Source organism: Balaenoptera ricei, chromosome 16, assembly GCF_028023285.1.
Source record: "Balaenoptera ricei isolate mBalRic1 chromosome 16, mBalRic1.hap2, whole genome shotgun sequence".
Classification (NCBI taxonomy): Eukaryota; Metazoa; Chordata; class Mammalia; order Artiodactyla; family Balaenopteridae; genus Balaenoptera; species Balaenoptera ricei.
The window spans coordinates 15,989,221-16,002,543 of NC_082654.1; the positions used below are offsets into that span (position 1 = coordinate 15,989,221).

The following is a 13,323-nucleotide window of genomic DNA, read 5'->3' on the forward strand; positions in this document are numbered from 1 at the left end:
CTAATTCTGACTGTGAGTTTAGTTTCAAGGGATGGAGTATCCCCCCGGGTCTCAGTTTCTCAGTCGGAGCTGCAGGGGATCCGTGTAGAGCTTGTACCCTCTCACCTCACAGGGCTGCTGCCATGATTAACAAAATTGGACAAAAACAAGTGCTGAGAGAGGCTGTTAATAATGGATCACTGTGAAATGCATCTGTGGGTACGTGCCAAGAGTTTTCCCGGAGTTCTGACACTGTAAAGAATGGCTATGAGCAGGATTTGGGGGGCATGTCTTGTGCTTGTGTTATTTCTCTGACTAGAGTTGTTTATATGTGGATGGATAGGTTCTACCTTCTAAGACCTGATCTTTCCCTGATCTTCCTTCCCATCATCTTGTGTGATCTGAACAAAGCTTTCTTCTGGAGCATTCTGTTTGGATTGTTCTTTTCTGTCTTACCCTAGTCCCCTTCTTTTCTTAATAAGTTTTTTCTTCAAGATCCAGATCAAACACCCTATTCTCCAGAATCCCACCAGCACCAGGCTGACCCAACCTTTCTCTCTCAGGCACTTTCATAACCTCAGAGCATGGCATTGAGAGCATGGCAAGGGAACACACTTGACACACACGCCCTGTGGACTCCCTCGAGGGAAAGCCTTCTTTTGTTTGCTGTTGTTGGAAATGTAACAGAAATACATAAAATTGTCCATGTAAAATCTGAAACATAAACCACGTCTCTTTCTGAAACACATTTTTTAAGACAGAAAATTAAAAGGTACCACTAACTATATTTCAAATATCTAAACCAAACCCCTCTCCCATCTTTTATTGCACTAACTATACACTGGGGTGGATTTACCAAGTTGCACTATATATAGTTAAGCATATACATGCCCACGTCTCCGGCTAATTTCCGTGCTCTCTGAAGGCCCTTGTCTTATTCATCATTAAAGCAGCTAACACCTGGCCTGTCCTATTGTGACACTCAGTATATGTTTGTGGAATGAAGAGAGCTCCCTTAAACAAAGGATGCAGAAAAGCCTGACACCGATTTTCAGCAGCAGGTCTCCTGTTATATTCCTTGTCTACCTTACATATGTCTTGTGACCACAAACTCCAGGGAGTTCCTCTTTGAAGTCAAAGTTTAAGTGCAGAGGTGAGTGATCTCTAGAAAAGATGTGGTGAGCAGGAAGCCCTGATGATGGCATAGTCAGGAAGTAGACTGTTCGGGGTGGAACAGATGATTTGACATTTTCTAATAAATTGACAGTGAACATGAGATTTGCCAGAGTGAGTCGGAGCTATTCTGTGTCGAGATAGATGAATCATGAAAACCTCAAACCATGCCACTGGAAACACTCCCCTCTGCAGTTTCTCTCCTGGGAGGGCCCTAGAGGGGACACCGGAGCGGGCAGGCACCGCGCACCTGCTCCAGGTCCAGCGCCTCCATCAGTGGTGGTGCAGAAAAGTGCTGACGCTGCCGGGGTTTCTCTTTCCTATGCTCAGCTTTTTATCGAACCAGCAAGAACAACCTGTCTCCTAATGACCAACCACTGGGACAGCTTTCTGTGGCCACAGCTGGCCTGGGCCACTCAGGCATGTGCCTGTCACCTAGTGCCTTGCAGCGCAGTGGCACTTAGACGAGCTCTGAGCAGCAAGAGGATAACCGCATCCTGAAGCTGCATATGTGGGAACAGGAGTTCTCAGACCCTTAAAGCAGTTATTAATGACCAAAGTGTGTCTTGTCTTTGATATCTGGCTTTTATCCAAGTATTGTGTACTCGTATTTTACAGTGACTTTTTTTTTTTTTTTAATTTTATTCATTTATTTTTGGCTGTGTTGGGTCTTCGTTTCCATGCGAGGGCTTTCTCTAGATGCGGCGAGCGGGGGCCACTTTTCATTGCAACGTGCGGGCCTCTCACTGTCGCGGCCTCTCTTGTTGCGGAGCACAGGCTCCAGACGCGCAGGCTCAGTAGTTGTGGCTCACGGGCCTAGTTGCTCCACGGCATGTGGGATCTTCCCAGACCAGGGCTCGAACCCGTGTGCCCTGCATTGGCAGGCAGACTCTCAACCACTGCGCCACCAGGGAAGCCCCTACAGTGACTTCTTATCAAGAGGTGTCAAATTCTATTTACAAGGCCCTGAGCAGCTAGTATGTGTAGAGTCCTACGTGAAGGAAACAGGATGACAGAGGCAAGACTCCTGACCTCTAGAAACTTAGCACCAGTGGGGAAAATAAGGCAGTCTACAGGTAGCCGTGTTACAAGGCAGGGTATAATAAATACCACAGCAGAGCTGCTTTTGAAGACAAGACAGGAAGAAATTAATTCTAGCTGGAGGGATTCTGGAAGCCTTGATGGAGAAGGTAGCCGCTGAGCTGCATTTTTAAGCACAGATGGAATTTCAGAAAGATCAGGTGGGAGAAGGTTGAGGTATTTCAGGAAAAGAGAAAGAAGCACAGAAAGAATTAAGGGTTGGGGAATATGGGGTGTGTTCAGGGCAGGAGAAGTTTCGGCAACGGAAGGAGACCCCAGCCTCGTGGGTTGTGATCTGCGGTAAGTAATGTAGTGCTCTGACTCCGCGGAACAGATTGGTGAGGCAGCCTTGTCTAACACACGGGGTTCGAGCTCCGGGGATGCCTGTGACCGACCGTCCCCGAGCTGATCCCCGTCTGCGGCTGCTTCCTTGAAGGCAATCCAAGCCTGCCTCTCATTGCTATTTGGAAACCTTGCCTATGGAGAGAGTATCGTTAGAGGGTAATCTGAGACACTTGCTGTCTGTTAAACTAATTACGCTTCAGTCTTCAGAGCGCCTTGGTGCTCTCAATCCTGAACGCTTAGCAGATTTAATGTAGCATCTGAATTATTAATGGAGATGATACGGAAGAGGGGGCTTGGCTGCTTGTCCCGTTTAGAGCAGGTCTTGGACGGGTGGCATTACGGGAAGAGAGGCAGCTGCTTGCAGAGCGATGGACGAAGCAGGCCTTCCAGAGGAGCCCTACCCAGACAGGAGCCTGTGCCAGTATGCTCAGAAAATCACAGCCTGCCTTGGAGGGATGGGTAAGACCCCTTAAACATTGGGCTTTGCGGAGGAGATGCCCAGGTTAATGTTGCAGGCGAACAGAAGGACTAAACTTAAGACTGGCCGGTGGCAGGGAGCAGGTGTAGCTGCCGGAGTGGGAGAACCTCCAGTGAGCTGAGGCGTAATCGTCTGGAAGTCCGATCGATGGTGCCCCTTCCTCTGAACGCTCCCACTTAGAAAACTGCTGTTTCTCTGCTTACTCTGTTCTGCTCAGCAGCAAAGATCATCCTGATTATTGTGAACTAGTGCAGGTGTTTTCAATGGACTTGCTAAGCTCTTTTGTTTGCTCACTTCTGATTAAAACAAAATCCAAAACTGAAAAACAAGTAACCCCTTTGTCACTGATGAAGCCACAGGCTGTAAATTCAAACTATTTCCTTATAAAACTAAATCCCATAAAAATTGGCATTTTAAAGGTGGTAATTTTCTCTCTTAAAATTTTTTTTTCTTAGCAAAAAGCAGGTAAATCTTAGCAGGTGATTTAAAGGGGGAGGAAGGACATTTGTCTGGAAAAAAAAAGACCTAAATCGTTACATGGAATAAAATTAAAGTCAGAATTCACTTGCGGAGAATTGCTGCAGGGATTGACCTGTGACTGGCGAACTAAGAGCAATAGTTAAGGCATCTGTCCCCTGAGCACTGTGCAACCCCAGAATCCTTGGTTCTGTGGTTGGGGTTCATCTCATTATTGAGCTCCTACAGTATGCACAGGCAGAGTTCTCAGGGCCTCTCAGTGCTGGTTGAAGCTCTTGGTTCATTTTCCCACTGACAGTTTCTTTTCATCTTTTATCATAGAAGAGAAGCTTGTTTAGGTGCAGTGGAACTGTTGCTAGCAGCATTAGGAAAGTCCTATCTGATAAGATATGCAGGCCACCCAAACAAATTATACATTCGTAATTAGCATTAGCTTTGTAGTGTAATGCATTGTGATACCTTGTTTTAGAACCATGTGAACTGTCACAGAAACCACTTTACTGCTTTGTAAATGCTGTGACTGTAATTTTACATGAGCTGCGGCAAGAGGCTGATGTTGGTGCAGCAGTGGAAGAAATGGGTCCACTGGTGCTTCTTTAAGGATCTTCTCCATACTGTGCTTTCATGGCTGAAGAGGTTGCTGTCAGGCAGATACCACTGAAAGTTTATTTTTAAGACTGGAGGTGTGGCCTCTGCTGGCTGTTTACAATGAGCTATGTGGAAGAGGTTAAGCTAAGAACTCTGGGCACTCTGGAAAGTGGAACTTAGCTCAAGGGTGCCCAATGTCACTGCTGGCTCCAACTCCCAAGCAGCCAGCATCTGAATTCTTAACTCTCTCCACCACCTGAAAAAGAACTCAGCACCTCACATTTACATGCAATGAGATTGTCTTTAAAAGCAAACCAACCTCTGTTATTCTCATCAGCCTTCTTTATGGTTCATATTTAGTTTACTTTCCATCCTGACTTAAAATTCATAAAATAGATAGAACTTCTTATATATAATCCTTTTATTGAAGAATAATTTAATTTTTTTCCTTTTACAGTCTATCAGTACATAACTGCTTTTTAACTACATATATGGATCTATAAACTTGTCCAAAAATTTAGGTGTGGCCTGAATATGTTCTGCTGAAACAACAGCCGAGTCAGTGCTATAGAATTCGTTTTAGTGGGCAATGCTTGACAAGTTTAGGGACCAAGAAGGCAGGATAGCTTTGTCATGGAGTAGTTATACTTTTGCTTGGTCAGGAAGATGCTGGATTTGAAAAACAATCATCTTATCTGTCCAAAGTCTATGTTGGTGTATCGTTAGTATATGCTAGAGCCTCTGTTTAAAGCGGCTGTGTCCAGCTTCTCTACATAGAAACATAAACATGTTTCACAAACAGGCCATGTGGACACACACATAAGCAGATAGACCTTCTCACTTTCTCAGTTTGCAAAGGACAAGCCTATAGGAAACTAACCACAGGAAGAAGGAATTCATAGTTTAGGGAGGAGGTTCCCACATTACAACATTTATTAGAAAAACACTCTAGAAAAACCAGTAGGTCTACAATGGGCCTCAGGCATCTGTGTTTTAAACAGACTGGTCCAGGAACCATACTTTGGGAAACATTTGATAAAATATCTCACATTGTACATCCTAAGGCTCTTCAAAATAGACAAGCAAGAAATAGAACACATACAGCTTGTTTTACTCGCTTTGAAAACTGTTTTCAGAGGAAGACCTTGGAAAGATCTTTTCTGGGGGCAATGCTGGTATAGGGCTTAATTTCCAAAATTTGAGAACAGAAATTTCACCATGTGACTGTGGTGTGCAGAAGCTTCCATACTTGCGCCCTCTGCAGCTCCAGCCCGATCTGGATGGCCTTTGGGGCAGAGTCGATCTCCTCCATTCCCACTGTGCTTCCCACTGGCCTAGAATCATTCTAGCAAATTTGAATTCTCTGGTTCTTGAACTCTGTTACCAAATCCTGCATTAAAGATTAGGAGCTAATAATAAAAGAAGCAAAGATTTCCTTTCTCTGCTTCATCTCTCTATAGCTTTTGTGGAAGGACCTTTCGACCGTGGTAGAAACAGTCATGGTTTAGGAGTCAGGAGACCTGGCTCCACCCTGGGCTTGCTGTGTTGTCCTGGGAAAGTCACTTAGCATCTCTAAGACTTACCTTCCTCATCTTAAAATTAAAGGGCTGGAGTAGATCAATGCTTCCTGAATGTTGGTCCTGGTATGGGGAACTTTGAGAAATATAAGTTCCTGGGCCTCGCCTCCAAAGAATCTCATTCAGTGGTCTGGGCTAGTGCCCCAGATTTTGTATTTCTCAAAAACTCTACACAAGATTCTTCTGCACAGTGATATTTGGGAACCACTGGACTTGACTATCTTTGAAGACGTTTCTAGCTCTATAATTCAATTCTGTTTAAAGTGTGTAAGGGTTTTATTGAAAAGAAAAAGCTGTTAGAATATAATAGCCCAATGACAGGAGAAGGAGTATGGTTTTATTTACTCTGACTTGTGACTATTGTGTGTTTATAGACGGTCACATATTGTGCTTAACCTTACTGAGTGGATATCAGAGGGTAAATACTCATTACCAGGGTTGTCCTTTGTACATCAGCAGCCCTAAATGTGTGACGGTCCTGCTAGCTTATAACTTTATTAATACACGCAGCTACCTTCATGATAATTCTGTCTCCGTTATGTGATTCTTCTAGGGATTCTGCAATAGCAGAAAACACATGAAACAACATTAAGAATATTATTAGCTTTTGGATTAATGGAATGAGGCAGAAAGATTTTCATGACACTAGGGGGAGGGGTTTCCCTCTAGAAAATGAAAAGGATTATTTACTGTGGCCTGGAGCTAGCTATGTTGCTAGTTGAAGCTGAAGAACTTTAATTGAGCTCTCCCTTCCATGAGATCTGAAATACTAGAGAACTTGGAATTATTATCCTGAGTTTTTTCTGATATGCATTTTTAGATTCTATTCGATAGATATGCCTATTCACAGTACTCTTACCAGATGATATTGAGTATACTAAGAATAGCCGCGGGTGAATTCTTTTAGCTGTTGCAGCTATGTCCTTTCTCTTGCTCTGGATATTAATCTGATTTTTAAATATGCATTCAGGTCTCTGACTGACATAGTCTTGAGTTCCTGGTAGCGGTTGTTTTTATACCTGATCATCTGTGTATATGGAGCCCTACCTAAGCTCTTGAGGGTAATCACTTAAATACATCTTCCTTAATCTTCTTTTCTGGGCAGTGAGAAAAAAACAATAAGGAGTCAGGAGAGTTGCGGAGAAGCACAGCTTCTTGGGAGCCTGGTATCTATTTCTCACTTCTGTGTAATCAGTGCCAAGATGCCTTGCTTCCTTGGTTTAAAATCTCTGGGGAAATTGTTCAACTCGGTGAAAAGCAAAATCACCTCATCTGAAAAAACCAGCACCAGGGGCTCATACAGAAGGAGACTGGTTGTCGAGGATGTGAGTGTCTCTGGGAGCCCCTACCCTGCTCACAGGCAGGCCACCATCATTCATTTGTTGTGTCTACATCCTGAGGTCTATTGCATGTTCGAGCACTTGTTGAACAACCTTGATCTTCTTGGTAAGTAAAAGAGCCCACTCTGGACACAGCTTTGTGTTTCATGATTGGCATAAGTAATAAAGTATTATCTAGAACCATTCTTCCATTATGTATTCTTCAAAGGAAACACTATCCTTGATATATAATTAATGGGGTGAGGGTGGGAGCAATGGAGAATGTAACATAAGTACAGCTATGGAGCTAAAGTCTGACGGTAATTTTGTCCATGATTTTATGATCTCAGTAACAAATACGTCTCTTTCCAAACTTGGTACTAATAATGGTCTATAATAGGAAGTATGATGGAAAAGAAAGATCTCTGTCGTAGATGCTTTTCTTTCATATGATATAGGGTGAATGGAAAAGAAATATTCAAGGCAGCAGACTGCCACTCGTAAAACGAGACCTAAGTGAAGTTGAGGTCTAAATTGTCACTGCCTCAGGTGTGCTGATCTTGTGAAATATTTTAAAAGAAAAGAAAAAGAAAGGATTTATAATATTTTGAGAACTTGTTGAGGCTTCTATTCAGTGAAGTTATTAGAATGTGGTGACTCATCCATCTGCCTGGGAAAGAAGTTGAGAAAGCCCAGATGAGGGCAAGAGTCATTGCACTTAAGAGTTCTCAGACTTGGAAATTACAGTGATTTCTTTATTAATGAAGATGACATCCACCCAACTGCTTACTCCTTTGTCAAAATCAGTACTAGGATTTGTACAGGAGGCAGAGGGCTATTAGACATGGTCCCTATAAACATGTGAAGATGAGCCGAAAGAGCCAGAAAACAGAACATATACCTGATAATTCTTTGCTAGAGAGGACGGCAGGGTTGGATTAAAGCCAGGTAAGGTAAGGGAGTTAACCTATACTGGGATGTTTTGTTTTGTTTTCAATTAAGTTTTAAATAGCTTTATTGAGATATAATTCATATATCATACAATTCACCCATTCAAAGTATACAGTTCAATAGTTTTTAGTATATTTGCTGTTATGTGCAACCATCATCACAGTGAACTTTGGAAATATTTTATTGTCTCAAAAAGAAGCCCTGCGCCCTTTTACCATTATCCTGCCCTCACCCCAACCTCTCCATACCCACCCCCCAGCTGTAAGAAGCCTCTAATCTACTTTCTGTCTTCATAGATTTCCCTATTTTGGACATTTCCTATGAGTGGAATCATACTATATGGTCTTTTGTGTCTGGCTTCTTTTACTTAGCATGTTTTCTAGGTTCATTCATATTATTATATGAAAGTATCAGTACTTCATTCCTTGTTATGGTTAAATAATATTCCATTGTATGGATATATATATATACCACATTTTGTTTATCCATTCATCAGTTAATGGACATATGGGTTGTTTCCACCTTTGGCTCTTATGAATAATGCTGCTGTGAACATTCATGTACAAGTTTTTGTGTGGCCATATGTTTTCATTTCTCTTGGGTATATACCTAGGAGTGACATTGCTGTGTCATATGGTAGTTGTATGTTTAACCTTCTGAGGAATTCCCAGACTCTTATCCAAAGTGGCTGCACCATTTTACATTCCCGCCAGCAGCACATGAAGATTCCAATTTCACCACATCCTTGCCAACACTTGTTATTATCTGACTTTTTGCTTCTAGCTTTCCTAGGAGGTATAAGGTAGTATATCATTATGGTTCTACTGAGCTTTGACTGGGGCAGGGAGAGGCTGGCTAGCAGATCTGTGTTAGGGCAGGACAGGACACTGATCCGACAGGTGCCGACGGTTCCTGACGCTCACAGTTCTTGGTTCTCTTACTCCTCAACAGTCTCCACTTCACTACTCCAGCCTCATCCTTTTCAGGGGAGCAAGGAGTGGGGATAGAGAAACCGTGACTTCTGCCCCCAGGCCTCCTATAAGCCACCCTAGAAAAACTTGGTTCAGAGCCAGCTGACCATGCCTATTATAATTTAGGGCACCTCTCTCAACTATCGGATTCACATGCTGGCGGATACCTAAAATCCCTTTATTGAGGAAAAAAAGTGAATTCATCAGTTAGGGATAAAAACCAAACATGTAGCTTTCTGCTGGAGCTAACATTTAATTATAAATGATTTCAGTGCTTCTACTCAGTGATTCTACATATACAGTTTTACTCAGCCATAAAAAGAAATGAAATTGAGTTATTTGTAGTGAGGTGGATGGACCTAGAGTCTGTCATACAGAGTGAAGTAAGTCAGAAAGAGAAAAACAAATACTGTATGCTAACACATATATATGGAATCTAAAAAAAAAAAAAAAAAAGGTTCTGATGAACCTAGGGGCAGGACAGGAGTAAAGACACAGACGTAGAGAATGGACTTGAGGACACGGGGAGGGGGAAGGGTAAACTGGGACGAAGTGAGAGAGTGGCATTGACATATATACACTACCAAATGTAAAATAGATAGCTAGTGGGAAGCAGCTGCATAGCACAGGGAGATCAGCTCAGTGCTTTGTGACCACCTAGGGGGTTGGGAAAGGGAGGGTAGGAGGGAGACGCAAGAGGGAGGGGATATGGGGATATATGTATACATATAGCTGATTCACTTTGTTATACAGCAGAAACTAATACAACATTGTAAAGCAATTATATTCCAATAAAGATATTAAATAAAAATAAATGAAATAAATAAAAGAGATTCAAGGTAAATGTTTTTGGAATGAGCTGTTGATGCTCAGGAAAGAGATAAGGTCTGCCAGTAGAGAAGGCAGGAAGTCAAGGGGAGACCAGGTAAACTGTGGTTGATGGAGAGTGTGCTGGACAATGGCTTGTCAGTAGTTTCAATCACAAGAGAGCAAGAGAATAAACAGTATCAAAGAGAGCCTAGGTAAAGGAAAGTGTAACCATCACTGGGGTATCAGTATCTTAGTGGAGGCAGATAAGGAAACCTGGGGGATTAGTTCAGTGTGTGGCTTTGGGGTTGGACATTTCAGAATTTGAGTCCCAGCTCTTCTACTTACTAAATGTGTTATTTTGGGAAATTAGTGTCTCCAAGTGACAGTTTCCCCATCTGTAAGGTATGCTGAAGAACGCACACCTTACATGATTGCTATGAGCAGGTCTGCCCCTAGGGCATATGGGTTCCTGGGCAAATATTTTTTGTGGGGCCCCTGTTTACATAAACAATTTGAGTCACCCCAAATCAGTGTGTCAACAGTCCAATCCTGCTCAGTCATGGTAAACAAATACCATGCCAGCCTCAGGAAGTGATTATTCACCAAACTCCCCTCCAGGAATTGAGCTAGTTCCAGGACCTTGGTTGGCTAGAGCTCCTCCAGGCATCTGGTCAACCCCCTGCACAGCAAGGGAGAGACATAGAGGATCATTAGAGAGTGCTCCAAAGAGGAGGCTGGACTGCCCTGCCTAGATAGCACTGCTGGCCCCAGCTGGTCCCAGGCAACAAGAAGGGACTTAGACATTTTTGAGGAAGGTTTGGTTTAGGGGTAGGGTCCCTGCTTGCCTGAGTCTAAGGACAGCATTGATTATAAGGATTAAATGAGAACATGCACATCAGAGGTGTTTGATATAGTGGCACACACAAGCGTCTGCTAAATTTTAACTGCAATAAAAATACAATAGAGTAGTTTATTATTTTAAAAAATAATGATTTTGTCTTCCACTGCTGTGAAGCAATAGAGGTCCAGTTTTTGTGCTGCTGGGGCCCAGGAGTATAAACACAGCACAGGAAGTGGGGTTCCCAGGAGGCTACTAAGTGTGCTTGAAGTATCCTGTTTGGGACAGGTGCTTGAAGGAAGCTCACCCTCCTGCAGTCATGTGTGTTCCTGTGCTAGCAAAGCCCCACAGTGCTCAGGAGCAGCTCCTGGCAGGATGCTCAGGGATGTTTGGCAAAGGCCTCCGGCAGCTGCCAGAAAGACCTCAAGATGTTGCAGCTTCCTGTTTTTGTCTGGTGCTCGCTCCTGCTTTTGAGCTGTGCAGAGCTCCACGCTTTTCAAAGTGCCCCTATGTGTCTTTCTCTTTTGTCATGCTCAAAACAACCCCCAGAAGTCACTAGAGAAGGAACTGTTTTCCCCATTTAAGAACAGGAAAGGAATTGGCAAGAAGCTGGGACGTGTAGACAAAGCAAAGATATCAGTGAACGTAAAAAATAGCTTCTGCGTGTGGATCTGATTGTATCTCTGATTGTGGATGCAATACCACTCTAGAACCACTGTCATTCATTGTGGGACTGCTGTGTTTCCAACATTGTGCCAAGTGCTTTATAATTTTTCCCCATTTAATATTCCTAATAACTCAACAAAGCCAGTACTACTTTAATCTTTGTTTTACAGATGAGGCGTCTGAGGCATATGCAGTTAAGAAACCTGCCAAAAGTTATATAGGTAGAAAGTGGAAGAGCTGGATTTGGACCCAGGTTGGCCTGACACCCAAGTTCATGGTCTTAACCATGATGTGGTAAGGCCTTAGCCCTAGGAGCTTAAGGACAGGTCATCCATGAGATCTGCTTAGCATTGGCAAACTTAAAATTTGTAAATAGTAGTTCTAAAGAAGTACTTTAACAACTCAAATTTGAAGATTCTCTTATAAAATAAATTGGTTTTGCCAGGAAACTTAGCAAATATTTCTTTTTCCTAGTTCATAATTACAAGCTATCTGCCTGGGGTTTTCTCCTCACCTTACTGTCAGAACTTAGAGTAAGTTTGTGAACCTGTGTTGTTTTCTGACCTTCTGAGCTTTTGGGTCTAGTACAAATGAAAGAGGCATATTTAGGGCAATTACCTTCTCAACAAACAAACAAGAAGAGACTGGTGGTGCTATCAAAAGCCCTAAGGTCATCTGAAAGGGTTCAATGATTATGTTGTCAGCTGAGTCCAAATCCCAAAGCAAAATGTTCTGGACTGGAGACCAGGGACCAAAGTAGAGTTGGCAGTCCCCTCCCTGGTGATTAATATATTGTTGCTTCTTGAAGTGGTAGCAACCTGTTTTGTTATATTGTTCATGGCATGTAACACTGTGGTTCTCTAACTTTCTGTGTCCCTTTTCATCCCGTTCGCTGTCACTAATCCCATTTCTGTCAAATGGCCAGGGGGAGGTCTTGGACATTGTGGCCCAAAGGCTAGAAGGGACTTTTTGTTGTCCACAGTTTGAAGAGCACACCTTCCAAGACTGTGGAGCTTTTCTATCGCATCTCTCTGGTAGTGTTGAGATGCTATGTTGGAAAAATATTTTAAATACTTGGCAAATCTCAGACTCAATGTTGAAGACCCCTACCCACCCCACCTTTAATTTGAGAGGGGTGTTTGACTTCTGGCCATGAAAAAAAATGTTTCCCAGAAGATGTGACAAGAAGGAATATCCGGTTCCTCCCCTCAGCCCTGCTGTCCTCGCCGATGGCTACACGAGTGGCTGTCTGGACACAAAGCGGTGACAGGAATCTGGTGTTGGCAAGGAGGTGCCCTCGGTCGTGGCCTCAGTTCCTCCACCACACCAGGCCACCAGGGCCACGTCCAGTTTGTTGATGGGATGTGGTTCCCTCCAAACAGTAGTCTTACTTTGACTTTTATTCTGTTGAGGTGGGAAATGATCGGTGGTAAACGACCTCTAAGTCTTGGGAGGGCATGGAAGGAGAGATTGGAGATTTCAGCTACGTGGTAAAGCATTAGACAGCCTGCATTTTTCATTGATTTGTAGTTATCAATAACCCCTGTTAATTTCCCAAAGCTTCCTGTTCCATTAGTTTAATCATATTTCCCAGAATCAGAGTGTCAAGCCCTTGATGGTCAGACCCTGCCTTTCTATCACATTTTCAATCATTAACCCCCCTCTGCCCCAACACTCACACCAGAGGTCTTTGTCACAGATGTCTGAAGGGCCCTTTCACCTTCTCTCTCTGTGCTGTTCTGCTTCCTGCCATAGCCTTCCCGGTTCCTCTGGCTCTCAGGCAGGATTCGCTTTAAGCTTTTCCTCCTCTGGGCAGGCTTGTCTGACCTCTTCCCTCATCCTCCCGTGTGCTGTACAGCACCCCATGCACCTCTCTTAGAAGTACCTGTTTATAAGCCTCTCTCGCTTAGCACACTGCAAGGTCCTCTCTGAGAGCATGGAGGGAGCCACATTTCTATTCTTACTGTATTACAGTACCTGGTATGGAAAAAGGCTGTAAGTGTATGAGTAAATGAACGACTAGATGTTTGTAGAAATCAAATCGCTATGTTAGAATACAGTGGGCGTAAAA

At 43.3% G+C, this 13,323-nt stretch overlaps 1 protein-coding gene across 3 annotated transcripts in view; it reads left to right on the forward strand.

Moving 5' to 3' along the window:
- ABLIM1 (actin binding LIM protein 1) overlaps nucleotides 1-13,323 on the forward strand; it is a 343,354-nt gene that overhangs the window by 129,413 nt on the left and 200,618 nt on the right. The window contains exon 1 of one of the 3 annotated variants that reach the window (XM_059899452.1): nucleotides 3,016-3,036. The exons of the other annotated variants lie outside the window; for them this stretch is intronic. Coding sequence (XP_059755435.1) covers nucleotides 3,033-3,036 — 4 coding nt within the window. The 5' untranslated portion in view covers nucleotides 3,016-3,032. Of the gene's footprint in view, nucleotides 1-3,015; nucleotides 3,037-13,323 lie in introns of those variants that run through there. 3 annotated transcript variants of the gene reach the window in all.